The following is a 25,550-nucleotide window of genomic DNA, read 5'->3' on the forward strand; positions in this document are numbered from 1 at the left end:
AGTTTAAACCTTTAGACGTGAAGGAACAGTTTGCTCAGACTTCACCGTGAGGATTTGGTACTCGGTGGTACCTATGTCGCATACTCACAGAGAATGGCCCAAGATTCAGCACATTATGGTTTTGCTTTCAGTCATTGGCTTCACAAAATTGTGCTGACTTAACTATAAAAGGGAAGATAAAAGCCCAGATTTCCCACGTGTGTATTTCCATAATAAATATCTCAGTATTTTTACACACACACACACAGAGCGGTTGAAGATACATAAACTACTTCTACAAAGCAGTGAGACTTAAGCGTCTGAAGCAATCACGTACAGGGAAATTCTACATAGAAATGCGACTTGCCTTTCGTAGCACATCACCTTACATGGATGCAATCATATCTTTCTATTCTGCCCTTCGCTTAACGGCATTAAAACTCATCTAAACAGCTAAACAAACCACCCAGCTGGTAAAACCAAGGACTTTCTGTTTTCATTTATATGACACACTTCACCAGTTCACATATCAAAGTCTTAAAAACACAAAATTTAAGTAGAAATAAAATCTATTCAGCATGAAATCAAATTCATCAATTGCTCATTTTTTGCTCATTTCAGTTTTCACCATTTCTTTGTGTTTGTGACATTCACAAACTCTGAATAGGAGCTCACAGCTCAACCCAGGACAGCCAGGACACAGCAACGTGAAGGAAAAAATGGGCAGATTATTTACATTTATTTAATGCAGAATAGCTTTGCAAAATCACATCTTAAACACTTAAAAATGTCACCTTTTTAAATGATATGGAAATGGTGTTTCCATACACTTGTATTTGGACAAATTTCTCCTGTATCACAAGCAAAGGTCGTGATAGGAAAACGGACTTCAATGTGATATATTTTAATACAGCATCAAACAGAACCTTCAAATTGGCTATAAACCACAATGAGCTCAAATTCACTTCATCTCCTCTCCTATTTGCTCTTCAAATTTAAAAAAAGTAGATCATAATGAATAAAATGGACATATTTCTCCATATCTCGTTGCTATTTAATTCTTGTTAGTTTAAATACCCTAAGATATGCATAGAACAACTGTGATTCTTGCAAACATGAAACCACATAAATCATACATCTATAAAACCTTAAGAGTGTCAGTTTTCATCCAAGCAGAACTTAAAATTCATGGCATAATCAATTCCAGAGCAAAAACCTTATTTTTTTTACTTGACAAGAAAAGTGAAATATCCCTTGTGGTGACAATATCCAGAATGTCAATCACATCTCAGCAAAATTCTTAAAATTCCATGGGAAGCAGTTTGGATTCTCTGGGCCCTAAGAAAGTTTCAGTTGACTTCTCTATCAAGAAATTCACACACAAAAAAAAGAAAAGAAAAGAAAAGAAAAGAAAAAGTAAATTCCACTACTGTCACAGCATTTTAAAAGACTCTGCAAATAAAAAATAAACAGACTTTAAAGTTGTTGTTGAAGAATCCTTTCGGTCCCTCCTGGGAAGGGTCACCTGCGGCTTCCTGATTACACCACATCCTCGCTCTGTTTGCTTTAAGAGTAAACTTTAAACACAGAGATTGCTGCTTTCTGCTCCCAGGAATGAACCCAAAGACCAACAGTGAATCACCGGTGCGTAAAGTTCACATTGTCTGTTGAACAGGAACCCTTGGGACTCTTCAGAAAGAATCAATTAGGTGAATGGGGGGGGGGGGAGGTAAAAATTAGAAAGTAAGGAAGTTCCGATGCCGGTTTTCCTTTTAACTTTCCCTGAACCCATCATCCTAAAAATTGAAATGTTTATCATGAAGCGAGGGGGTGTCTCCCCGTAGGAGGTGGAAGACACATGGGAGATGCAAACCGTTCTTAGACTTGTTACGACTTTCCTGAGTAATTAGGAAGCTCTATGTCCCCGACAGAATGAGGCTAACAAGCTCCCGCCGTCTCTACTCTAGCAAGAAATCAAAGAGACCCAAAGCAGCGGACTCAGTTCAGTAAAAGGATTACACAGCCTGGCTATTATGGAGCCGAAAGCTCGCCCACCACTTTGGACCCGCAGACCCTTCCTAAGAGTTTCCACAGGCAACGAACGTGACTAAATGAAAAAGAAGACTGCAGTGTGCCGTAGAACGTCCAGATCTAACAGGAAGGATCCTGGGCAAGTTATTAGATGATGCCCGGTTCAGATAACGCTTAGGTTTTGAAACTTTCCCCAAAGAAAGACTGGGAGGAGGTTCTTCTAAGGAACACCTGCTCCTACCTGGGACTCCTGCTGGAAAGCTGCCTATGGAGGGTCCCAGTCAGTGTCACCCTTCTTTTGAAAGACAAAGGCATGTCGGAACCCTCGGAGGTGACACTTACAAGTACCACTTTGATGATCGGATAAAAACTGAGAAGCGAAAAATCCAGAAAACGGAAAAAGGAGGAGGTCTGGGTCCCTCGGCAGACATGACGCGCACGTACCTTGAGGACTTCCATGGGCACCTGGGTGGCAGAGGGAAGGGCTGTGGGCGCGCTGACGTTGATGGCTGGTGTCTGGCTCGCGGGCACTCTCTGCTGCAGGAACTGGGCCGCCTGCAGCTTTTGCTGCTGCTCTCTGCGCTCCTGCTCCTGCATCTGTTCACGCATGAGCTGCTGGCGTAGCAAGATGCGTGATGTCATACTGGACGAGCTTATCGGAGGCTTGGAGGCCCCGGGATGCTCCGCAGAACTGCTGTGGGGAGACCAAAAGGCACACGGCACTTAGTTTCCTAATGAGACCCCTTGTTTGCATTTTGGGGTGTCCTAAATGGCACCACACTACAAAATGAGCCTGCGCGAATATAATCAAGTCCCACACGACGGTACTCCACATAATTGAAAATCAAGAGGTGACAGGATTTGAGTCATCAGTAGTCGAATTAAAATAAGTCGGCTTGATTGCATCGAGGCATTTCTATGGAGCTGATTAATTTTTTTTTTTGACATTTTATACCGCACACCCTTCATTCCACCAAATATAGTGCCGCCATATGCATTTCCAAGGAGCCATGCATCTTGATGGCACCCCAGACCCCAGATTCAGACACAAATTGCTTGCTTTGCTTTTTTAAATAATAGAATCTAGCCAACTACTCAGAGATGCCTTCAAAATACCTCGAGGATGTCTAACCTGTTTACTAAGAAGGAACGATTCAAGGAAAGGCGAGCTTTATCGTGGGGAAACAGCTCTCTGATAGTTAGTGAAAGAAGCAGGTGGACGGGAACGTCACCCCTGAGCTCGACCCCAAGTGGACAAGGGAGCAGGAGACGAGCCCCGTTCTTGTCACAGCTTCCTCGGGGCCCCTTTTCTTCTGCCCTTTCTAGGTGTGTCCGCTGCTTTGCGTGCTCTGTGTGTCCTGCTACTAAGGGTCCGGGGCTCCCTGGGTCCAAATTATTTACCATGTTAAACTCTCGTCCTGAGAATTAAAGACCCCACCCCAAGTTTCCCACTCTGGGTCTGTAGCTGCCTTGCCTTGACAGCTCTGTGACACCGACGAGTGGTCACACCCGTCTCCGCCTTAGTGACTGCCCCTGGAGTAGAGGGTGCATGGGAGCAGAAGGCACTGGCGGTCCTGCAGGGGCTGTACTTTGCCTGCTCATGTCCACTTCATTGTTCATACTCCAGGCCCTGCCTCCTGGGGACTTTGTGGGATTAAAGAAAACAACACACACAAATCCCTTGGTGCAAAGGGTCCTTGGAGCACTGCTTCCCTGAACGTCTACTGTGGCTGTCGCCGTCACGTGGCAAATCTAACTATTTATTCCAAGACCCCGGTTCCAGGCAATTCGTATCAAACTTGGGAAATGTTGGAGTGACTCTTCACCTCAGGTCAGCGCGTCTGGGGACACGTCTGTGCTGGCTCTTCCCTGCCTGGGTACAAACCCCAGCACTGCCTTCTCACCAAAGGCCGGCTGACCCCCTGGGAAGTCGCAAAGGCAGAAGTTTCAGATCCGCAGGAGGCAGAACGTGCTGCAGGGTGAGCAGGTGTCCCGAAAAATGTCCCTGTCGACGTGCTACCTACCCCCAGTTTGCCAGTTTACACCACAGGACAAGCGGGCCTGGTGACGGGGTCCTGCCGAGCTACCTCCTGCGGCGTTCACAGACAGTGCGGGAACGTTTGCTGATGGGACTGAATCTAGGCGACGTGATAAGGTTAGAAACACAGGTGGAAACAGCCCTTGAGGTAGGAGCCAAAGTTTTAAATGTTCACCACAAGGAAAAGTGTGCGGATATCGTTCTGGGGACCACGGCTGGTGAACACTACAAACCTCCAAGGAAAGGACCAAAGGTCATCCAGAAGCTCCACCGTTGCTCCTTCAATTAGAGTCAGGGAGCTCGTCGCCAGACGGTTTTCCTTAAGTCAATGATTCCGACGTCAGCTTCCCATTTTCCTTCAATAAATGGGGAGCCGACACTCTAGAGCTCCTTACAGACACACACTCTGCCAAATGGCCTAGATGTGCCCCGGAATCCGAGGATGAGTAAACCCTGACACATGAAGTCAAAACAACACGGCCCAACTACAGAGCAAAGTAGGAAACAGATGTGATAAAGAGTAAATCAGAAAGCAGGACTCAGGCGTGCATGATCTAGAGGAACCATGACGTGTGCTTGTGTGTGCACACACACACACAGTGACCGCCAGGAACGTGACGGACAGTCATGGTGACCAGGCTGAGAGGGGAACTGCAGGTCAGTTTATTTTTCTTTAATTTTTATCCTCTAAACTATTAAGCCATAATGTTTTGTTCAGTGGCAAAATACACGTCACTAGACACTGATTTAAGAATGTGAAGACCAAAGTCGTCATTTGGAGGAAGAAAGGACCTTGGATCCATCATCACAGAGGGGACAAGGGGATTGTGGCCAATACACTGCTTTCCTGGAAGTCTGTAGCATCCCAAAGATTTATACCCTCTTTCCTTCCCTGCCTTCCTAAGCCACAAGCACGTTTATTACTTTAATATCATGCACCCTTCTGCACCATAAGAATGCTCCCGGGCTGTTCTACTCACTTAAAACAACCCAGTCACTGGCCGAGGCCCTACCAAAAGAGCATCAGAAGAGAATGTATTTTCCCTCCGTTGAAGTATGTACGTGTTCAAAGCTCGGTGTACTCTCCTAAGCTGAGAAAAGAAGGGAGAGGTATTTAAAAATTAAAAAAAAAAAATAAAAAAGTAGTCTTACTATTCAAAGCCTGTCAGGCCCTAACATTCCCAGGGAGGCTGATCCTTTTGATAGAAACAGGAGCAAACCTTTGTGTGGTAGCAAATGCAGCTGTGGAATAATCGCACTAATTAGCTGCCCAGGACAAGTCATTGGCTGTGATACGGGGAGGAAAATCCTTTCAATTAACAGTAGAGCATTCCGGAGACAAATTAAAATCGCTAGTTACAAACCCTATTAAGGCTGCATACTTGAAAGTCAACAATGTTACTTAAATCCCGTTCTCAAATGTTCTCCTCAGAGGAAAGATGCACATCTAAGCAAGAGCCCGTACAAATATATGGAAACTCTATGAAAGAAAATATAGCAAATATATTTTGTAGCTCAGCTAATTGACAGTGTTGACAAATTTTTCAGGATTAAAAAAAAAAGTGCCAAGAAAGCATTAGTCAGTTCACTGCACACACACGCACACACACACACACACACACACACACACACACCCTGCAAGGTGGTTGCTCTCCATCTTATAGAGATAACTGAATCTGTCATTGTCACCTCACAGACAGACATGAGGACATCTGAGCGTCATCACACCAGAGGGATGAATGAGCCCGGTGCTTTAAACTCAAAGCCGTAGTTTAGCTGAGGCTGTTCCCAGGTGTCGAGGAGGCTGATGCCGAAGCTTCTGATGACACACAAGGACAGATGTCCGAGTGCATTTGATTCTGAGTGAACTGAACCCATCCGGGGCCCATGAATCTGAACCCTGCCTCCATAATCCTAATTCCATGAGTCTGATTCCTCTTAATCAGATTATGTAAAGGTCATTTATTCAACAAACAGTTTCAGCCAGGTGCTGGGAGTACCTGGCTGCTAATCTCACGTTCTAAACCTTGGTTGCCTAATTCTGAGACGCCTGAAAATCAAGTCAATTACCTTGATGACTGGGCTCTGATCTGGTTCCACGTGGGAAGGTATACGTCTCGCCTTCAGAAACCAAAGCCGGGCCCAGAGGCAAAGGCTCTGGGTGGCACTTCCCTGAGTCGCTGCAGCGGGACGTGCACCGCCCCTGAGGACGGGACCTGCTCCACGCTGACCCGAGGAGGGCTCCAAGGCTCAGATTCCAGCCCACTCAATGCTGAGCAGTGCTGCTTTCCATGAGCCACTTAACCTCTCTGGTCTTCTCTAAAACCCACCTCCCGAGGGCACTGCAGGGTCACGTGAGCTAACTGGCTAAAGCAAAGGGCTCAGCGCAGTGGTGGGAGAGCAGCAGAGTCCAGGAGTGGCCACTGAGCGCCACCAAGTTCCTGCCTCTACTGCTGAGTGTAGGTTTTTAGGCTTCAACGCCTCCTGCTTCTCTGCCATGGTATAGGAATATTGGACAGGGCCTCTGAATAAGCTGGCATATCCCTAAATCCAAATGATTTATTCCACTGCCTTTATCAACAACCTCAACCTATCAGAAATTCCACAATGCCCCAGTCCCCGGCTTCCCTGATCACCCCTCACCTGACGTGTGCCCATACCCCTTCATTCACCACGTAAGTCTGCTTGGTCTCCACGTCACAGTTCTCCATGTCAGGAATCTGGTCACTAAACCCAGAGAGGCTGTGGGAAGGAAGGGTGGGGCCTCTCCTGTCCCCCTCCTCGATCCCCTGGGCAGGGCACAGCCCTTCCACTGCTGACTGTGACAGAGGCCCTGTCTGTCTGTCTCTCTGCACTTGGGTTTTCCTTATTAACCAAGAGCTTTTCAGTACACTGGCCCCTTGGCACTGTGGTGAGGACTTAGCTTTGTAGTAGATATAAAAAGCTTAGCACAGCGACTGGAAAAATTAGTGGTGAAAATTATATTAAGCCATGAACATGCTACTTCTTTTTGATAGAGGAAGCAATTAAAAAAAAAAAAAAAAGGCTTGGACCATGGAAGACCTGTCTTTTAAAGGTCAGATGATCCCTGTTTAATTCTGAGAACTTGACAAAGCTTTTGCAGGGATGGAGGAAGGAGGTGATTTCAGCTGCAATTTCTCATGAGCCCTAAAGTAGGAATCCCAGCATTTCCCCCAGTTGAAGTAACCACAGGAGCATTGGGTTGACAGAGTGCCAACCAGCCTCGGCTCACACGGGGGCACGCTGTGCTGGTGACCAGGAAGGCACAGGGCAGAGGCTCTTACACACACAGTGCAGGGCACCAGAAGGCGCAGCAACCCCAGGCCCTCGTAGGAAGGCTGTCGAAGGAAGGCTAAGCCACAGGGGTTCCCAAGGACAAAAGGCTGCAACGTCCTCCTTGGCTGAGAGCTGTGTCTAAAATTAAATCTCCCAGTTCCATTCCTGCAGAATTCTGATTTCAGTTCAGGTGAGGCATCTTATCTACAAATTCTCTGCATCTTATCTGGTACGCAGCCTCGGGTAGAAACTAACAGCAAAACGTCCAAGATCCCAGATCTGTCTGGCAGGAGCTTTGAGACACCAGCCCACATCTCCAATTCTGCAGCCCGGAGGCTCTCCGTCCTGCACCCGAAGTGTGCAGCCTTCTTGGGCTGGCCAGCACCTGGAGCCCTCTGCATAAGTAAACTCGCCGAGTCGACAGGAAGGAGTAAGCAGCACGCTCACTCCTGCCAAGAGGGCTGCAGAATCAGTCAAGAACATCCCTCCAGACGCTGCCCGCGGATCTTGACGGTTACGGCACAGCTACTGTATCATAAGCCCAGGAACCCATGGCAGGATCTATGGAGATGCCCCCCAACCAGTCTGCTCTGCCAGAGAAAACCCAGTCTGAAGGTTTCGAAAGTGCTTCCACAGGAGGAATCGAGTTCGTGACGGATGTGGTTTTTAAAATCACGGTCTTGGTGTCCATTTCAGAGTGCTCAGTACCACACTGTCCCCGCCATGGTGATTCAGGGTGACTCTTCCAACATGGATAGAGGAAGCAAGCACCAATAGGAGACACCATCATCCCTCATCGTGGGATTTACAACAGCTGGGAGTATGAGCCGGTGGAGGGACCAGGTACCACAGACTACTGTCGAACCCCGAGAACTTCAGGGCACCTGGACTCACCAAACCTGGGTTTTATTCTACGTGTGTGTGTGTGTGTGTGTGTGTGTGTGTGTCTGTGACTCCCGGAGACTGAACTCAAGGCCTTGCACATGCTAGGCAAGCAAGCCACCACCAAGCTACATCTCCAACCCTAAACTTGGGTTTTAGATGACATGAAAATAAATAAAAATCTGCCAAGATTCCACTTTTTCTGGAAACGTTACCAGCTCACATGAGACATACTCTGTTTTTCTGATAAAGAGACTATAAAAGGGCTTGGAAAAGATAGCACATCTTGCTCCCCTTTCCCCCTTCAACCAGCATCTGCATGCTCTCTGACACAGGTGCCCCTCCGCATTTGGGACATCGCCATCACGGTGCCTGAACTGAACGGTGCTCCGGTCTCAGGAGCCTCCTACCTTTCATTGTGTAAAAGAGAAAAAGATTCTAAAAACTAGGAACCACCAGTCACGTGGAGGCTGAAACTTGAAATCTTTACTTCCCGACACCAAGACCCCAACTAGTCAGTACAAACTAGAGATCAGAGACTCTCGTGTCTATTCGAGACTCCCTCACCTGGACCATCGGTGGGTCCAAGTAAGAGTCTCAATGGATGATTACACCCAAATCAAGGTGTCTTAAGAGACTTCCAGTGTATCAATAGTGTCTGAAGGAGGAATCAAAACAGGACACCCCGGGGTGGGGGGTGTGGCTGTGGCTCAGTGGGAAGGCACTGGCCCAGCAGGCAGGAGGCCCTGGGCTCCCGCCCCAGCACTGGGGGAAAAGAAGAAGGTACCCTGGGGTGCAGGAAGAAACCTGAGGACATTTCTCCACATTTATGTCATCATTTCTGTGCACGCTGGTGAGTGTGATACATGTGCACAGGGATATATATATATACACACACACACACACACACACACACACCAATATAAAATGTGTCAATAAAATTAAAATGCACGAGGGGGCTTGCCTGACAAACCAGGAAGCGGCAGGGAGGATCAGCCATGTGCAGCGCCCGCTCTAACACATGAGCTCTTCTAGGTGGCTTTCGTCCTCCTTACTTTTGCATGTTAAGTTGGTGATTATCACTTCCCCGGTTTCCCACGTCTCTGCACTCCCACCAAGGACAATGCCAACGTCTCACCAAGAGCTGCTCTAAGCCAAGGACATGGACTCTGTCCTCCCCCCACCTTACGGCCATGACTGTCTCCACCCCAGCCCACTGCGACTTGGCGTTCTCCACACTCCAAATGACACGCTGCTATAAGGGACAGGCAGGGAGAACGCCGTGCCCCACGCCCAGGTCTTCTGACTTCCAAATCAAGCTTCCTTCTGCTAGACCACTCTCTCAAATTCTTCTGTCCAACTACGGAATCTGGTTCTCATCCAGCTGCTGTGTTTTAAAGGGCTTTGTAAAAGCTCTCCTCCGCGAGGTACATGTGTTGCTATGGCATGGCAAGATGCCCCACCTGCGAGATTACTTCAAAGAGCATTTAAAAATAAAATCCCAACTGGGACAACATAATGACAGAATTCTGCATGAGTGCAAAGATCAGGAGAAACCTTGTAACTGCAGAAAGCCCCTCTACCCCTGCTGGGATCATGACCCGACTCCTGGGGCAGCCAGGAAACATTGTAACAGCCTGGAGAGGATCCAAAGGCTTCAGGTTCCCATCGAGGGCTGCATGTCTAGGGCATACCCACCAAGGGGCAAGTTTGCGACTTGCTGAAATCCAGAGGAAAGTGCGAATTCTGATTGAAAGAGCAGGAAACAGGTGCACCTTTAGGGCCTAGGAGGTAACCTTACCAAGAGCAGGCAGGACTTAGGGCGAGCCCACATTATGCACACCTGCCCCCACACAATCCCACTTCCTCAGGAAAGTGCCCATTCCACCTTAAAGCAGGAGGATCGCAAGTTCAAAGCCAGCCTCAGCAACGGGGAAGCAGTAAGCAACTCAGTGAGACCCTGTCTCTAAATAAAATTGAAAATAGGGTGTGGATCAGTGGACAAGTGCCCCTGAAGAAGGAAGGAAGGAAGAAAGGACGGGAGGGAAGGAAGGAAGGAAGGAAGGAAGGAAGGAAGGAAGGAAGGAAGGAAGGAAGGAAGGAAGGAAGGAAGGAAGGACGGGAGGGAAGGAAGGAAGGAGGATGGATGGAGGAACCGGGCTTCCTGTCTCTGATCATCAGGTGAGGTGCTCCTCTGCCTCCAGACATGGAAAGCAGTCTGGGTAAGGAGCATTAGCGGCCATGCCCCGTCATAGGGATGTACGGATGCAGGGAGTGACTGGACCTGGGGACACCCAGTAAGAGGTGGCCTGGGTCTCTGGGTGCCACTACTAGGGTAAAGCAGCTCCCTTTACACTACAGCTGGGAAAGCTGGTAGAAGGTAAGACTCAGAACAGATACAAGGAGCCATCCTATAAACTGAAGAAGGGACACAGTGTTTGGACGATATTCTGCGTCTGGGTCTAATCCTACTTGGAGCTCTGGTGACCAAGAGCAACCCTGGAGGCTGATTCAGAAAGGCCAGTGTGATAGGCCCTGGGCCACCCTGGCTGCCTTCGGTGACACTTTAGAAAGCATCGGTACTTCTGAACCAAGATGATAAAATCTCATCCTAAGATCTATGGTGCACATAATCAAAGCCTGAGCGTCCTTTATCCAAAATGTTTAAGTCCAGAAGTGCTTTGGATTTCAGAAGCTTCGAATGTTAGAATACGTGCAGATGCATAATGAGATATCTTGGGGAGGGGACCCAAATCTAAACGTGCCATCTATGTGTGCTTCATGAACACCTTACACACAGAACCTGAAGGCAATTTTGTACAATATGTTTACTGCACCTGCGTTTTGACCGGCATCTATCCGGAGAGGCCTTGTGGGTTGTCCACGCACGACATCATGTCAGTGCCCCAAAAGTTTCAGATTGCATATTTTCAGATTACGGATGCCCACCCATAGTCCTCATTTTCCTGTCCCCTCCTGATTTTATCTAGGTACAATGCCACGCACAATATTTCACAGTTTTCCAGGAGTGAACCTCATTTGCCAATGAGGTTTAAGGAGAAATGTCACATGGTACACCCATCTTTTAATATTAGCTGTTTGGTCTCCTTAGATCTGGCCATAGTGGACCACGAGGGTGAGGGCCCGCCTGCAGGGAGAAGATGGTATGTACCTGGCCCTTTGTAACCAAGTGGAGCCAGCTCCAATGAGGGCAGAGATGTTGACATGTTTTATCAGGTTATGGATCCCCAGCTCATAGTCACATAAAATAAATATTGGTTCAATGAGTAAATCTGGTGTCTCTGTTCTCACAAGTATGCCACCCCATAGAGTCCAATGATAGTTTTAGAGTCCCTTCTGTCAAGAAGAAAACTGGCCTCATCCAGTGACGGAACTCAGCCCCAGGGTTCCACCGTGTTCCCTTAACCCTAGGAGGAACTGGTCCCGCACATACTCTTAAGATTTCCAAAACCAGGACAGATCTCACAACCAACCCATGGACCTTTATTTAAAAGGGATTTTCTCCTTCCCCAAACAGTTGCCTTAAAATTGGTGGTGAACTTGCCTCCAGAGATGCCATCTGACAGACAAGGACTGAGTTGCAGGTTGGTGATTCAGAAGAATGGGGATGGGAGCAATTCACTCAGTAGAAAAGCAGAGGAAGAAATTCAGACTCACGCAGTATTTCAATGAAAGTGCTTGATATATATATATAACAGGTAGGAGAACAAGCCCTGGGTCTGGGGGGTCTGGGTTGCAGCTAAGCTAACCCCACATTTCTTAGCTTTATGACCGACAGCAGTGTTCACCTGGCCAAACCCTAGCTCCCCCTTCTGCAGAGCAGGGGTCCGAAAGCCGTGGTGAAAATTACACGTGTTGCCACAGGGAAGATGCTGGGGAAGGATCCCCCGACTGAGTGGTCAGTAAGAGCGAGATGAGGAGTCCTTTGACAACGTGCTTCAGTTCCTGAAGAGGCGCCTGGACATCCTAGGGGTTTTTCAAAGGGCGTTCCACTACGGTGTGTCTTTGCTTTCCCGGAGGAAAACACAAATCAGACAATTAATGGGCAGAGTGGGCCCTGCTCAGAAAGTTAATGGGCAACAGCTCAGAGCACAGCTCTGTGAGACGCGCCGGCTGGGAACTGCATTCGGGGGTTTCCACGGGAGGCAATGCTCCTGTGGCAAATATTTCAGTTAACTGGGGAAAAAAAAAATCAGAATCAAGAATTAGTTTGGGTATAAATTCAGGTTTGGCCTTACTACTGTCTTTATGGTGCCTCAGAATGGGTAAGTTTCATCTGACGGTACCACTCATTAACTTGCTTAAAATTAAAGAAAGGTACTCAGGGCACGGAGGCTGTGGCTCAGTGGCAGAGCGCTCACCTCGAACATGTAAGGCACTGGGTTTGAGCCTCAGCAATGCATAAAAATAAAGTTACCGTGCAACTAAAGAAATGTTAAAAGAAAGAAGAAGGAGGAGGAAAAGGTACTAAGTTCTAGAAAACATGCCTGCAGGAGGTGAATCACAAAAGTAGTCGTCATCTCCCCAGCTATTATCTGATTTATAAGGCAGAGATGTATAAAATTTCTAGCATAATGACATTTTAAATGCCTAATTACACAGACTTTGTTCACAGAATGCTGTGTCATTTTAGAGAGATGAGCAATTAACTGTTTTAATGACACAGAATCAAAAAAAAAAAAATACAGACAAGAGTATCTATAAAAGCCAACTTCAGCAAAAATAGAAGCACAAGAAATTAGAAACCACTTTTTTTTTAAACTACCTTTTAGGAGGCCTCTTAAAGTCGTATCTACTGACACTGACGGACGTTAGCCCACACATACATTGATGGGGGTTTTATTTTTAAGAATCAAATGCTAAAAATAGTTCTGCCACATCTAGTGTTTTTCCACTACTCCTGCCGCCCGCCTTGAAACACACCTTCACAAGCTGCTGAGCACAGGGCCTCCCTGGCTGCAGCAGAACCTCTCTCATGACCCAGGAACTCTCAGTGAATAATTATTAAGCCCCAGAGGTGGGTTTTGCATACGGCGATTTGCTTGAATGCCTATTCACTTAGGGACACGGCTGGAGCATTGTTTTCGGATCTTATCACCCAATAGTGAAAGTAAATGTTAAAGAGGGGTGCGGGGCTGGGGGGTGGGGGTCACCCACTTAGTATGGCTCCGTTTCAGCATTTCCCTAAAATTGCTCATTTCAAACCTGCTCTACATTTACTGGCCAGGCAGAAGACTCTGATGTCAGGATGTTTTGCTTTCCCCTCAAAGAAAACAAACAAACAAACAAAATCAATATCCCAAAATACAAAGGAGATGTTTATCAATGCAGAACGATTGCTATTCCATAATCAAAGTGGGAAAAAAGAGAGAGAGAGAGAGAGAGAGAGAGAGAGAAGAAGACCAAAATCCAAAGGGCTGATGGCACATTTGACAGTTTTGAGAACTGTCACTGCCCAGCAAACTGCACCCAGAAGAGAATTCTCTCCGATTCAGCCCAAAGCTGGACTGCAGTCTGCCTGTCACCAGAAATCAAGCTCTCATCTAACTCAGGTGCCTCGAGCACTCAGTTTTTGTCATCTATGGATTTAAGATCAAAACTCTGTCTTAAACAGGAAGGCAAAGACACTGGCTAGAACTTCCACCCCCCCACGCCCCCCACCCCAAATGAGTAGCCGCCCATGTCACGTCCACCCTCCAGTCATGGCTGCAGCTGATCCCAGCCACAGCCAGAGTGTCGGCTCCAGTGTTTATGATTCCCTCTGACTCCCCCTTCCCCCAGAAGGAAAAAGGCAATCGCTGCTTCAAAGCAGCCCCGGGATCATCTCCAGAAGGAAACTTGACTTACAGGTAGACGCTTTCAAAGGAGCATGGCATGAACATCTGAAATCTAAGCGCCTCCATCTTTTCTCCTTTAAGGTGTTCTGCAAGCCCTTGGCGAAGAGTGAAAGTCAAAGTTAGTTCTGGCACTGGCTGTGTCACTAGGGGTGGCTCCTGATAAGGCCCTGGAAACTCCAATCCAAACACAGCTCCACGCTAGAACGGTGCCTGGTGTCTGTCTGCAAAAGCAGACCTGTTTAATCCAGTACCTACAGTACCTGCAGGACAAAAGTGCAGCCTCACCCTGCAAAAGGGGGCTCCTCCAGGGCCCAGGCACCCCCAGACAGCCATCCTGCAGCCCCGGAGCACAGCGGGGGGGCTGAGCTAGCCTCCCCAGCTCAGGTACCGGTTCAGGCCTGTGGGGGCTGCCCGTTACTAAAGAACTTGAAAGGAGGGGTGATTTCCCATGCCGGTGAATTTTTAACACTTAATGGACGCACGGCATCTAGGAGCCTCCTCACCTGGGAGACGCCAGGCATCAACTCAGCACCCAGCTCTGGCGTGCTGCATCTAGGCATGAGCATTTCTGCAGCGGGGAGGCTGCATGCCCTCCTGCTGCCAGGCAGCATTCCTCACCCCCACACCCCAGGAGAGGAGGGAGGGCCGCCCTTGCCTGGCTCTGGTGGCGGTAAAACACCAGGTGCGTCTGACTATGGGCACCCTCTTTCAGCACCCACACACCTCCAGCCCCCAGTCTGTGGGGCCCGAGACCGTCGTCCTGTCTGACTCTGGGCGCCCTGATATACAAGAGGCAAAAACCAGCAATACATGTTCTCCAAAAAAAAAAAAAAAAAAACCCTTTAAAATGCAGACATGACAACATCAATATTATCAAATATTTATGTGGCTCCTATGGACCCAGCACACCAGAGATGCCTCTCAGAGTTGTGAGAAGGTGTGTGTTTCTCCCTTCCCACCACTCAAAGGTCAGAACAAGGACACCTGGCACTGACTAGCTGTGCATCCTGGGCAGCTTCCTCCACCTGCCCGGGCCTGGGAGCCCATCTCCAACCTGAATGAGAGGAGAATACTGCGGTCCCCTGGAGCTATCACCCAACTCTGATTCCGCAGGGCCGCGAAACTGTCCTTTCAAATTCCCCTTCATAACAGGAACTACCCAGCCAGCGTGATCAGCCAGACAGATGGTCTCCATTCCTTGTTCCTTCATTCATTCTTTGGTTTGGTAGATTTTTACGCAACACCTGCTATGCCCCAGGCGCTGTGTAAAGGCTTCCGAGTTTTCAGTCCTCGATGTGGGAAACACATTCTATAACTACGTCAGACCATGAACGTGAGTATGACTGTCAATGACAACTCAGAGGGCCTTCCTCGCGGGAACCTGGGCTGAGATCTCAGCACTGGGGTGGGAAGAGCCTTCCAGGTGATAACAGCACAGTAAGAATCTCGAGGTGGGAAGTCAGCAGGAGGGACACAGCGAGGGACGTCATGGTACTGGACCAAAGCAGCATCTAGGGCCAGGCCCACAAGACCCCATGGGCAGGGAAAGGGCACTAACATTGCTCCAAGATTCGAAGAAACCATCAAGAAGCTGTAAACAGGGGAGCGATGGGCACAGCATTGAGTTTCTAGAAAGTTCTCTCTGGCAGCTCTGCTGAGAACCAGATAGGAGACAGAATCAACTGCCACGGTCCTGAGAGAGTGCCTATACGTGCAGGAAATCAAGAGGATGGAATCATCCCAGCGAGACTTGCAAGAGCCAGCTGGAATGTCCACCCCGGGCACTACTGGAGGTTGCATTAACTTACAAAGCACTTGGGTACATATTAGAGTGGAAACTGATTTATGACATGCTTACTCACGGGAAAATCTGTGCCCTCCATGGGCTCTCAAAGGTTGACCACGAAACCAGTGGTATCGATTCCAGCCACGTGGCACACGTGGTGGGAGTGCTGCCAGCCACCGCCCGGCTCTCTCCTCGACTCTCCACCACCCAAGGCAGATGTCCACTGACCAGTGACACGCACGTTGAAGTAACATTGCTTTTAAGGGGCATGTTTCAATTAATAGTGGCATTTGAGAAAGATCTGGAAGGCACTAGTGTCCTTAGGACTCTTCTGGGACACAGCAATGACATGCACACCATGTGTCACCTGCCACCCTCTGCAGAATTCACAGAGTGCTGTGCACATGGCCTCCTTCTGAAGACCAAGCACAAGTGTTCACAATCACTCCACCAGTGTCCACACCACCAGTGACCATGGCCATGGGGTCTCTGCTGCATCCCTGGGAGGAGACGCAGCCCACAGGTGTCTCTAAGACACCTCGAGCTCCCGTGTGTAACAAGTCCACGTGCCCATTTCCTCTGCCCACACATGTACCCCAAGTTTGTACACACACGTGAGTGTGGATGAGTGCGTGCACTCACACACACACTCTTACCTAAACCTTAAACTTAAAAGCAAAGAGTTGATATTATGTCGGGGGGAAGGGTGGGAATGACATTAAAAAATAAAACAAATTCGAACATAAATATTACCTGTGCTTCGATGCATTTCCCATCTTCATTACTACTCCCATCCCAAACTGCAGTGACTAAACCACAGTCCCAGGAACTCTCACTGACCCTGTGAAAGCCGAACCTTACCTAAAATGGGATTTTAAAATATCGACCGTTCAAGGCCAACATTTTCTTGGGAAGCTAACTTGGAATATTTGGGGGAGGAAAACCTCCATCTCTATTTTGAAGGGGTCAGAAAAGAGACGAGAGGTTTTGCCTATTGTCCTGTGCAAAACGCAGCTGAAGGAAAGCCGGGCTACCCTTTATCCTACCTCAGAACTCTTATCTGAAGGGGAGGGACCGTCCTACGGCCCTGAGGAGCACACCACTTCCTGCTGATTTTTCTTTCAATGGCCATTGGTCTTCTCGGGGAAGTCCTGCCTCTCCTCACTACCTGACAAAGGTTGCCACCCAGCACTGCCACGTGCTGGACAACCCACTGGCAGGGACCGCCCCCTACACACAGCCCAGGGAGCCCCGCCCAGGCTGGACAGCTGCAGACTATCCCAGCTGAGGCTCCCTGACCTGTGCTTCCCTCAGAAGCCCTGGGAAGCCTTCCCCTTGCCTTGCCCTTGAAACAAGTGAGCGGATCCTAAGAGCATCCGCGTCAGGATCTTTCCCAACACGTGAGTGGATGAAGTCCTCCAGAGGCCTGGAGAGGGAGGGATTCCGTGTTTTTCAGAGGACTTCACAAGAGTCCAATCTGGGAGCCACTGATACATGATGCCACATGGCAATAGACGCAGGCACACACAATATCTTCTCTGAAATGGTCTCTTCCTGGGTAGACAGGAAAAGAGTTCCACTTATTGGAACAAAGAAGGATAAAGAAGTTGGATGTGCTTTTTTGGCTTGTGGAAGGGTCCCCTGGGTACCACCATGGACTCACTTTGAGCAGTGAAAGCCTCAGGTCGAGGCCCCGCCGAGCAGCAGCCGCCCGCGGCCGACACGGGTCCTCTCCCCACATCTTGCCCACCATGCTCAAGTCTGGGAAAGTCTGCGGCTACCAGAGGCCCCTCAACTCAAATGTCTGTACACTCACCCAGCGGGTGACAGGTGCCATTCTCAGTGCCTCGAGCAAGCAACCCACGCCTGGCACCCACAGGCCCTGCTGAGCGGGCAGGGAGCCAGGGCCCCCCCCCCCCCCGGGCCTCCACAACAACCCTCCCGGTTGGTCCTCCATCAACCTCTGCAGATGAGGTCTCCAGGGCCCAGAGAGACTCCCCGGCCAGCCCCTCTGCCTGTGTTTCCTTCACAGCGCTCACTCCAACCTGTGATCTTGCATTTGCTGACTCTGTTGTCTTCCGTCCCGAGAGGGCAGGACTCCTGGTCCTCACTCCCTCAGCAGTGGCTGGTGTCTGGTCAGAGCTCAGGGGCTATGTGGGTGAGGGCGATGGATGGATGGGTGAGAGCTAGGCCAGGGAGGTCAGCACAGTGTAATCTGAGCATGGCATTTCGTTCCTCAGGAAGGGCACCCTGCAGCTGTACTCCTGGGAGGCTTTTCAGTGGCCGACGCAGCTCATTCTCATGGTGGGGTGCGTGGGTAAGAACTGGTCCCACCGTTCTAACTTGAAACTGTTGCAGCATGACTGAAGGACACTGGTAATGACCACAAGTGACCCCCTGAAGTGTCTATTACAAGTGGCCACCTGAAGAGATGATTCTCGAGTCCCACTGGATCATGTTTTTCTCTCGTCCTCATTTTTTAAAAATTCTTTTCTCCTACCAAGAAGAGATCTCCCTGCAAGAGCGATATCAAGGCGTCCTCTGAGAGAGCTGCTTGCTCCTGTTGACAGAGAAGCCCACCGAGGTTGAAAAGGATATGAGAAGAGACTAAGGTCCCCCAGGAAAACCGACTTGGGACATTCCTAAAGAAATGTTCATACGCTTACGCAACAAGCCAGAGGAGAATAAAAGTACAGTCCATAAGGAGGCCGTCTAACTCCGTCTGAAGTGAAGGAAGGCTCAAGCAAAGACTGGGGGACAGGTGTGCACAACAGGACCTTGGCTCCAGTGTTCCCGCGGCTGTTTTCCAACTAAGAAAACAAAGTCCCAGAGCTCTCCCAGCACCACTCCCCCGAGTGACAAGAAGGCGGAGGTGTCCTGACTCACCTGGACCCTTCTCGGCTCTATAAAAGCAGATGTTCTCCTGGAATCTTAAGGTCCAGGCCCCGAGAAAAACTTTTCCATGTGAAAGAACTCTAGAGCATAACCTTCTTCCCTGAGGGGGCTTCTGTACAGTGAGCTGCCTGGGATGGTGCTGCTTCTGCACGGCCAAGGGCCACATTCTGTGCTTGCGAGGCCGCCCCAGCTCTTCAGCAACAGGACATCCACACTCGGCTGAGGGTGCACAACATCCACAGCCTGGTAGAGCCCACAGCGGATCTAGAGCCAAAGGACTGCGGCCTGCCCAGCCCATCACTAGGTGGCTTCCTGTCCATGGACGGATCATGAGGCAGGACTGTGAACCTATTAGCCCCAGACCTACAGGCACCTCCAAAGTCAACCGCAGACACCACAGATGACCCCAGAGAAGAATCTGCCAGACTTACAGTGCCAGTGTTGGACGACAATAAACAGAGGGGTCTCTAACCTTACCCAGAAATAGTCACGGCTTCCAGACCACCATCTTCAAATTTCCCGCAAAGCTAAAGCGAGTGTTTGCAAGAAGGAAAAGTCAGTTCATAGAAGGTCACTTATATCGTTGTTACCTTGGTATTGTTTTAACAAATCCACGAGATTATCGCAGCTTCACTGAAGATTATTTTGGAGAGCAAATGTGAGTCTCCTTCCATAATATTACAATTTTTTAAATTAATATAAGTAAAAAAAAGTTTGCCTTCTTTTCTACGTGGTTTAATTTTCGTGTTTCTTTCATTAATTGAAAAACTTTACTGTAATCATTATATTCTTGCACATAAAAAGAAAATACAATTACAGAATGATCCCCTACCTCGAGGTCTCGGACAGACTCTCAGGGTTCACTTAGACTGCTCACCCCCACCTCGGAGGAGACTCAGAGGGCTCTCTGCTGTCAGTGAATGTCAACCAGGATTGGCAATCAGCAGGCCACGAACTGCAGCGGGAGCCAATTAGGTGAGACGGCACGAGGCTGGTGGGTGGGAGAGGACGCTGCTTCGACAATCTCTCCAAAGGGGAAATTTAGTAAAAAGGCGATTTACTTTCCTTATCGAGGTAAATAAAGATGAAAAGATAAGGCTGTCGCCAGTGTGTGGGAGGGGTGGGGGACAGCAGAGCTGCCCACAGCACAGGTCACAGCGCAGCCCACCTTCCACTTTGGAACCTGAAAACTTCAGTATTTTCCCTAACCCCTAACCCGTTTAAAAAGAAAAAAAAAATGGGCATTTCAGGTTTTTTTGTTTGTAACTTTAAATATAATGAAAAAATCAAGGCACCAGTAACCGTGCGACATCTCTGTCTTTCCTTCGAGGGGGGGTCAGGAGCAAAACAGAGAAGGGCACCGTCATCGTCGCCGTCTGCCACCTCGGTGCTCATTCCAGGCAGGAGGGAGACACCACTCGGCGCTACAACCGGAAGTGGCCACCGAGGGCCACCTGGGTATGGCTGGCACCTGAGGGGTACTGAGGACAGCAGCAGCTCCAAGGCCACCGAGTCCTTCATGGCCCGAGGAGGAGGGGGGAAAGGGGCCGAGGTGAGGAGGCAAGAGCAACTCTGTCAGCCACATGTTCCAGTCTCAGTCACGAACCAAATACTCATGGGTCAAACAAGGACCCTTCAGTTGACCCAAGAGCACAGACGGTGGTCCCACGGGATGGAGCAGAGCTAAACGGTTCCCCCCACCTGGTGACCGCCCAGCCGTCACAGCATCAGGGACAAGGCAGTGGCCACATGTCCGGTGGGCTGGTGTGACGTGCCCCCGTCGATGCCAGTCATGGGAAAACACACACATGCACGGTCCTGAGACCTGATAGTGAGGGACGCTGCGACCCGTTTAGGTTCTGCAGACACAGTGCTTCTTATGACTAGAGTTCCCTCCTACGTCCAAAACAGTGCGCCTAAGTGCGCTGGGACCAGAAGGGGAGGTGCCCGAGTGCGATCCCGGCTTCTGGGGAGGCTGAGGCAGGAGGAAGTTCAAGGTCAGCCTCTGCAAACCAATGACACCCTAAGCAACTTAGCAAGAGCCTGGCTCAAAATGAAAAGTAAAGAGCCGGGGACATGCTCAGAGGTAAAGCGCCCCCCGGGTTCAGTCCCTAGCAGCGGGGAGAGCTCGCTCCAACACAGTGTGCACTGTCACCCTGACAACGGCCTCCCGTGACTCGGGCTTCCGCAGCTCTCCTCCATACACAGAGGCCACACGGAGTGTTCGGCCTCTACACCCGGGCTGGCTCAAGTGTGTTCGGTGACCCCACGCTGCAGCAGGGCCTGAGCGCATCTGTCAGAACACATCCCCGCTGACAAGCTGCGACGCCCCACCTGTGGGCCAGGAAGGGAGCTGCACTGCAGAGGTATCTTGAAGGCCAGATGCCACTGCTCAGGTGCTGGGGGAGCCACCACAGTGCCAGAGCCTGGGCTCACACAGGTGAGGTGAGCATCCTGGGCAGAGGTTCAAACCCACGGACGAGGCCCTCCGTGAGGTTTGAATGACAGTCACGTCTCCCCAGTGGATGCAAACTCAGCACCTGTCTCCAACTGAAGAGGACGGAGGGTGGTCCACTGTAGACGTGCACGCGTGCAAACACACCTCGCCAATCCACTGACGTCCCGGCCTTACCTGGGACAGGTCTGACCTCAGGGTCTCAGGCTCTGCGTCTACAGCACAAAGCGTTAAGATGACCCATTAGGTCACAGACCCGCATGATGGCTGGCTGGCACAAGGTTTGAGAAGCACGTGGCACAGGCTGAAAAGCAGCATCCATTGCAGCAACAACGCCATTTACGAGGACCATTCTAGAACTCTGTCAGGCGAAGCAAACTCAGCCACCCTGCCTCAGAGCATGCCCAGTTGTAGGGCAAACTGGGTGCTGAACCCTGGTATCTGAAGGGGCTCCACGGGTCTCAAATGCACACAAGTTCAGGAAAGGTTGAGACAAAGGGGTGAACATGTAATAGTGGATAACCAAACACCCAGATGGTGCCATCTTGACTTCTGATAATAAACTGTGCCTTTTCAATGGTTTTCTTAGCTGGGGAAAAAAAAAAAAAGATGTCTAGTACAGGGACCTTCTGTGTTGGTTCAAGGTGTCAACAGTGTTTTTAATTCATATATCTACTATGTGAACAACCTAGGATCCAGCAGGAAATCAGGCATTTGAATAAGGAAAACTGGAATAAATCAAACCTCTCCGTGCTCAGTAGATCACCTCATGCTAATCTGCATTAATAGCCAAATTTCCCAAACATTCGAAGCATTTCAGATACTCTCACAGTAATGACATCCTGTTTCAGTTATGCTGAGCCAACAGGATTTAAAGACGAGAAAAATCATATCTGCACAAAAATCCTTCCTGTCTGTTGATTAGATCCAATCAGTCACCATGAGCTCCACGCACATCAGCTTTCTGGGCCTAATTCACACTCCAGGAGTCCTGCCTATAATCAAAGTGGATATTTGTGTTCATAGTAAAAGTTGAAATAACCGATATTTACACCAGTAGCCGATGCGATTTCAAGTAAGACTCCCACAAAGTAATAGACAGGATAAATGACATCTTTGCTTTCAATATCAAGTCCCAATATCCTGAAAAACTAAGAAAGCTGTCCAATTCTCCCTGTAACACTAAGTCGGAATTAACTTCCAGGCGTCACAGGTCGGGAGATACAGGTAGAATAATGAGCACTCCGTGGCGGGCTCATCTAGCTGCTCATACCAAAAAAAATTTAATGGTTTATTTCTAAGGAGAAAACCATGAATACAAAATAGAAAAATCATTAAAAAACCCTTTACTTGTGGGCTGGCACTGTAGTAGAGCACTTGCCTAGCATGCGTGAGGCACTGGGTTCGATTCTCAACACCACATATAAACAAATAAAATAAAATGTCCATTGAAAACTAAACAATATTAAAAAAAAAAAAAGAAGCCATTCACCCAACATTCGTAAGTGAGCATCTACTGCACCTAGGCAGTGCTGCGTGTGTTTAATTCATGTCTATGACGAACCACAGACCTCTCGTTCTTAGCAGGAATGTTTGGGGTAGCCGAAAGCTCAGACCACTAATTCAAACAGACGACATGGTAACTGCAAGGGTTTGCCACCTCTGCCACCAGAATGTTGCTCCCAGGGACAACGATGCGGTCTGCCTCCTCGTGCCGGGTCAGCCCCAGTGTGGTTTCCTTTCTAGGTGCGTCTTTGGAAACCTGAATCTTTGAAAAGGCAATGAGATCATGTCTCTGCCTCCTTTTTACAAGGGGAAGGAGAAGCCTCGTCGTATTGCCATACCCTAAATGTGCTGCAATCTGCGTAGCACACCTGTTGCTTATTGAACCTCTTATTTAGATATAGTGACAGAGGGACAGCGGGGTGTGAGGCCATCACCAGGTGCAGACCTGAAGACCTGTACCCTGCTGTCTCCTGCTGTAGGACGGCGCTCTGTGTCAAGCTCATGCCACTACCCGGCCATCACAAAGGCCAACGCATTCCAACTGACAGCTCGTGAGGAGGCGCCTCGAGGCCTGCACCCTCTCCCCACGCTGGACCCTGAGGTCCGTGTCACCCCTTCACCCTTCAGCTGAGTACAATTCCACACCAAGACGACGTTCAACGACTGCTTGCAGCATTGGACGGTTTAATGACCTTGGTCCTCTTTCTAGCCACCTGTGACCAGGATCTGACTTTTAAAACCAGAGAATCCAGCAGGCTTCCCTAAAGGATTCCGCCAAGCCCGAGTTCAGTGAATGGCACTCACCAGAAAGGAACATGAAGCAGAATCGATATCCTCAAATAATCTAATCAGGCTAGAAAAGAGACCAAGACAACGTGAGATTATAAGGAAGGAAAAAAACCATGAGCGCCGTTTAGACTTGTTAAGAAGAAGTAAGGACTTACTCCAAAAAGAATCACTCAGACAGGCTTTGGAGGGGAAGCTGGGTTTGGGGGAGTCCTGGGGGTGTGATGGCCTTCATCGTAAAGGGGACACACCTGGAACTGTGTGGGGAAGTGTGGGATCAGGAAGGGCTCAAACCAGTCCGTGTTAAGCACCAGGGAGCCTCAGGGGGAAAGGTATTAGGGTTCCTTCATCTCAGGGCGCTCTGATGAGAATGGCCCCAAGAACTCAACGCTGGCCTCTGCTTCCAAGAAACTGGAGCCCCCCCAACCCGGGCTGCGCCCTGGGGTGCCCCTCCAAGGCCCCCCACTGCACTGTGTTCTTGTTACACATCCCTCCACCTGAGACGTCTTTAGAGAAGAACAACACGGGCTCTCTAAAATAAGCAAAACACGGGATGCAGCAGCGATGGAGAGAAGCCAGGACTGCATCAGGTCCCATCAGTGGACACAAGATTAAAGGCAGCCCAGAAATAGCAGCCGCTCTGTCGCAGTGACAGGCTAAGAGCCGCGAGAATGTCTCTGATAAAACAAAGCCACGCAGTCTCTGAAGCCAGCATGGAGCCGGCCCCACCTGTCAGCTGGGAGACTCTCAGCTGGGATTCCCCGGGGAGGGGCCGCGGCCTGGACCAGGAGGGCCAGCTACATTCCTCTTGCTGGGCTGCTCCAGAGCAGGGGTCAGTGTCCAAAGCGGGCACTTCAACCTGTGGGGAGGCCTCTCCCCACTGATGTGATGTCCCCAGAGGTGTTACCTTCTGGGGCACAGAGTGACCAGTGGCTCGGTTTTACTGTGCTTTGGTTTCTTCTAGTTTCATGGAGTACCAACAGAGATTCTTCGTACCGTTTTTGGCCAGCTATATGATACTTTCCACACTAGGTGGAGCCAATCATAATGCTTTGGGATTCACACACACGTGTAGTGAGTTTGCATTAGTTATACTCAGGGGCAATAACTTGGTAGTTATAGGAGAGAGCCGTTTGCTACCTGAATATCTTTTAATTCAAATATATTATATTTTCATTCCAAAGCTGAAAGTTCCAATCATTTTACCTAATTCTGCCTATTTTCTTCTAGCACTCTTTAACCCAAATTTATGTCAAAGTATCAATAATGCTATAAAATGTGTTTCTAACATGCACATCATTCACTGGCAGTTTTTACTTTGATTTATCAACACATTTATTACAGGATTTAAGCCAACAATGCAAAAATAGGCATGTTTTCCCCTCCCCATATGGAGGATGGAAGCAATCAGAAAGTGCTTTGAGGGGCTGTGGCTCAGTGGCAGAGCGCTTACGTAGCAAGAGTGGGGCCCTGGGTTGGATCCTGAGCACCAACATAAACATAAATAAATAAAGATATTGTGTCCATCTACAACTAAAAAATAAAAAAAAAAGAAAGAAAGTGCCCTGAGCTTGGTGATCTCACCAGGCCTGGGAAGTAAAGACCACCTCCAAGCTCAAAGGGCGTTTAGGGAAAGACTGGCCAGTGGGCCAGCTGTGGACCTGTGGTCCATGAGAAAGAACTCAGACCTGGGCCCGGCACACAGTAAACCCACCAAGGCCCTCGTCACGGGAGAGGCTGATCTCCAGCACCAAGAAAAGTCCACCGCCCAAGGCTGGGAGGGGGCCGCTGGGAGGGGGCCGTGGGGAAGTGGGAAGAAGGCTGGGGCCTGGACTCTCTGGGTCACAGCAACTGATGCCTGTCACGGAACGCTTAGATTTCACAGCACTACTTCTCAGCCAGGGACAACGCTGTCCCTAGGGCCATCAGACAGTGCTGGAGACAGTTTTGATATTTGCAGAGGGGGAGGTGGGTGCTGCTGGCCTTTTGAGAGTGGACGCCAGGGATGGTGCTAACTATCCTAGAGTGCTCCAGACG

General features: G+C 49.3%; 1 protein-coding gene across 8 annotated transcripts in view; it reads right to left on the reverse strand.

The window, feature by feature from the left end:
* Positions 1–25,550, reverse strand: part of Mitf (melanocyte inducing transcription factor) — a 178,901-nt gene that overhangs the window by 73,135 nt on the left and 80,216 nt on the right. For 2 of the 8 annotated variants that reach the window (XM_078033608.1, XM_078033606.1), the window contains exons 1-2: positions 14,096–14,250; positions 2,455–2,704 (exon numbers count right to left, since the gene is read on the reverse strand). The exons of 1 other annotated variant lie outside the window; for it this stretch is intronic. In XM_078033608.1, coding sequence (XP_077889734.1) covers positions 2,455–2,704; positions 14,096–14,151 — 306 coding nt within the window. In that variant the 5' untranslated portion in view covers positions 14,152–14,250. Of the gene's footprint in view, positions 1–2,454; positions 2,705–14,095; positions 14,251–25,550 lie in introns of those variants that run through there. 5 more of the 8 variants (XM_078033605.1, XM_078033603.1, XM_078033604.1 and 2 more) reach the window with 3 other exon arrangements.

The sequence above is a fragment of the Ictidomys tridecemlineatus genome, chromosome 16 (assembly GCF_052094955.1).
Source record: "Ictidomys tridecemlineatus isolate mIctTri1 chromosome 16, mIctTri1.hap1, whole genome shotgun sequence".
NCBI lineage: Eukaryota > Metazoa > Chordata > Mammalia > Rodentia > Sciuridae > Ictidomys > Ictidomys tridecemlineatus.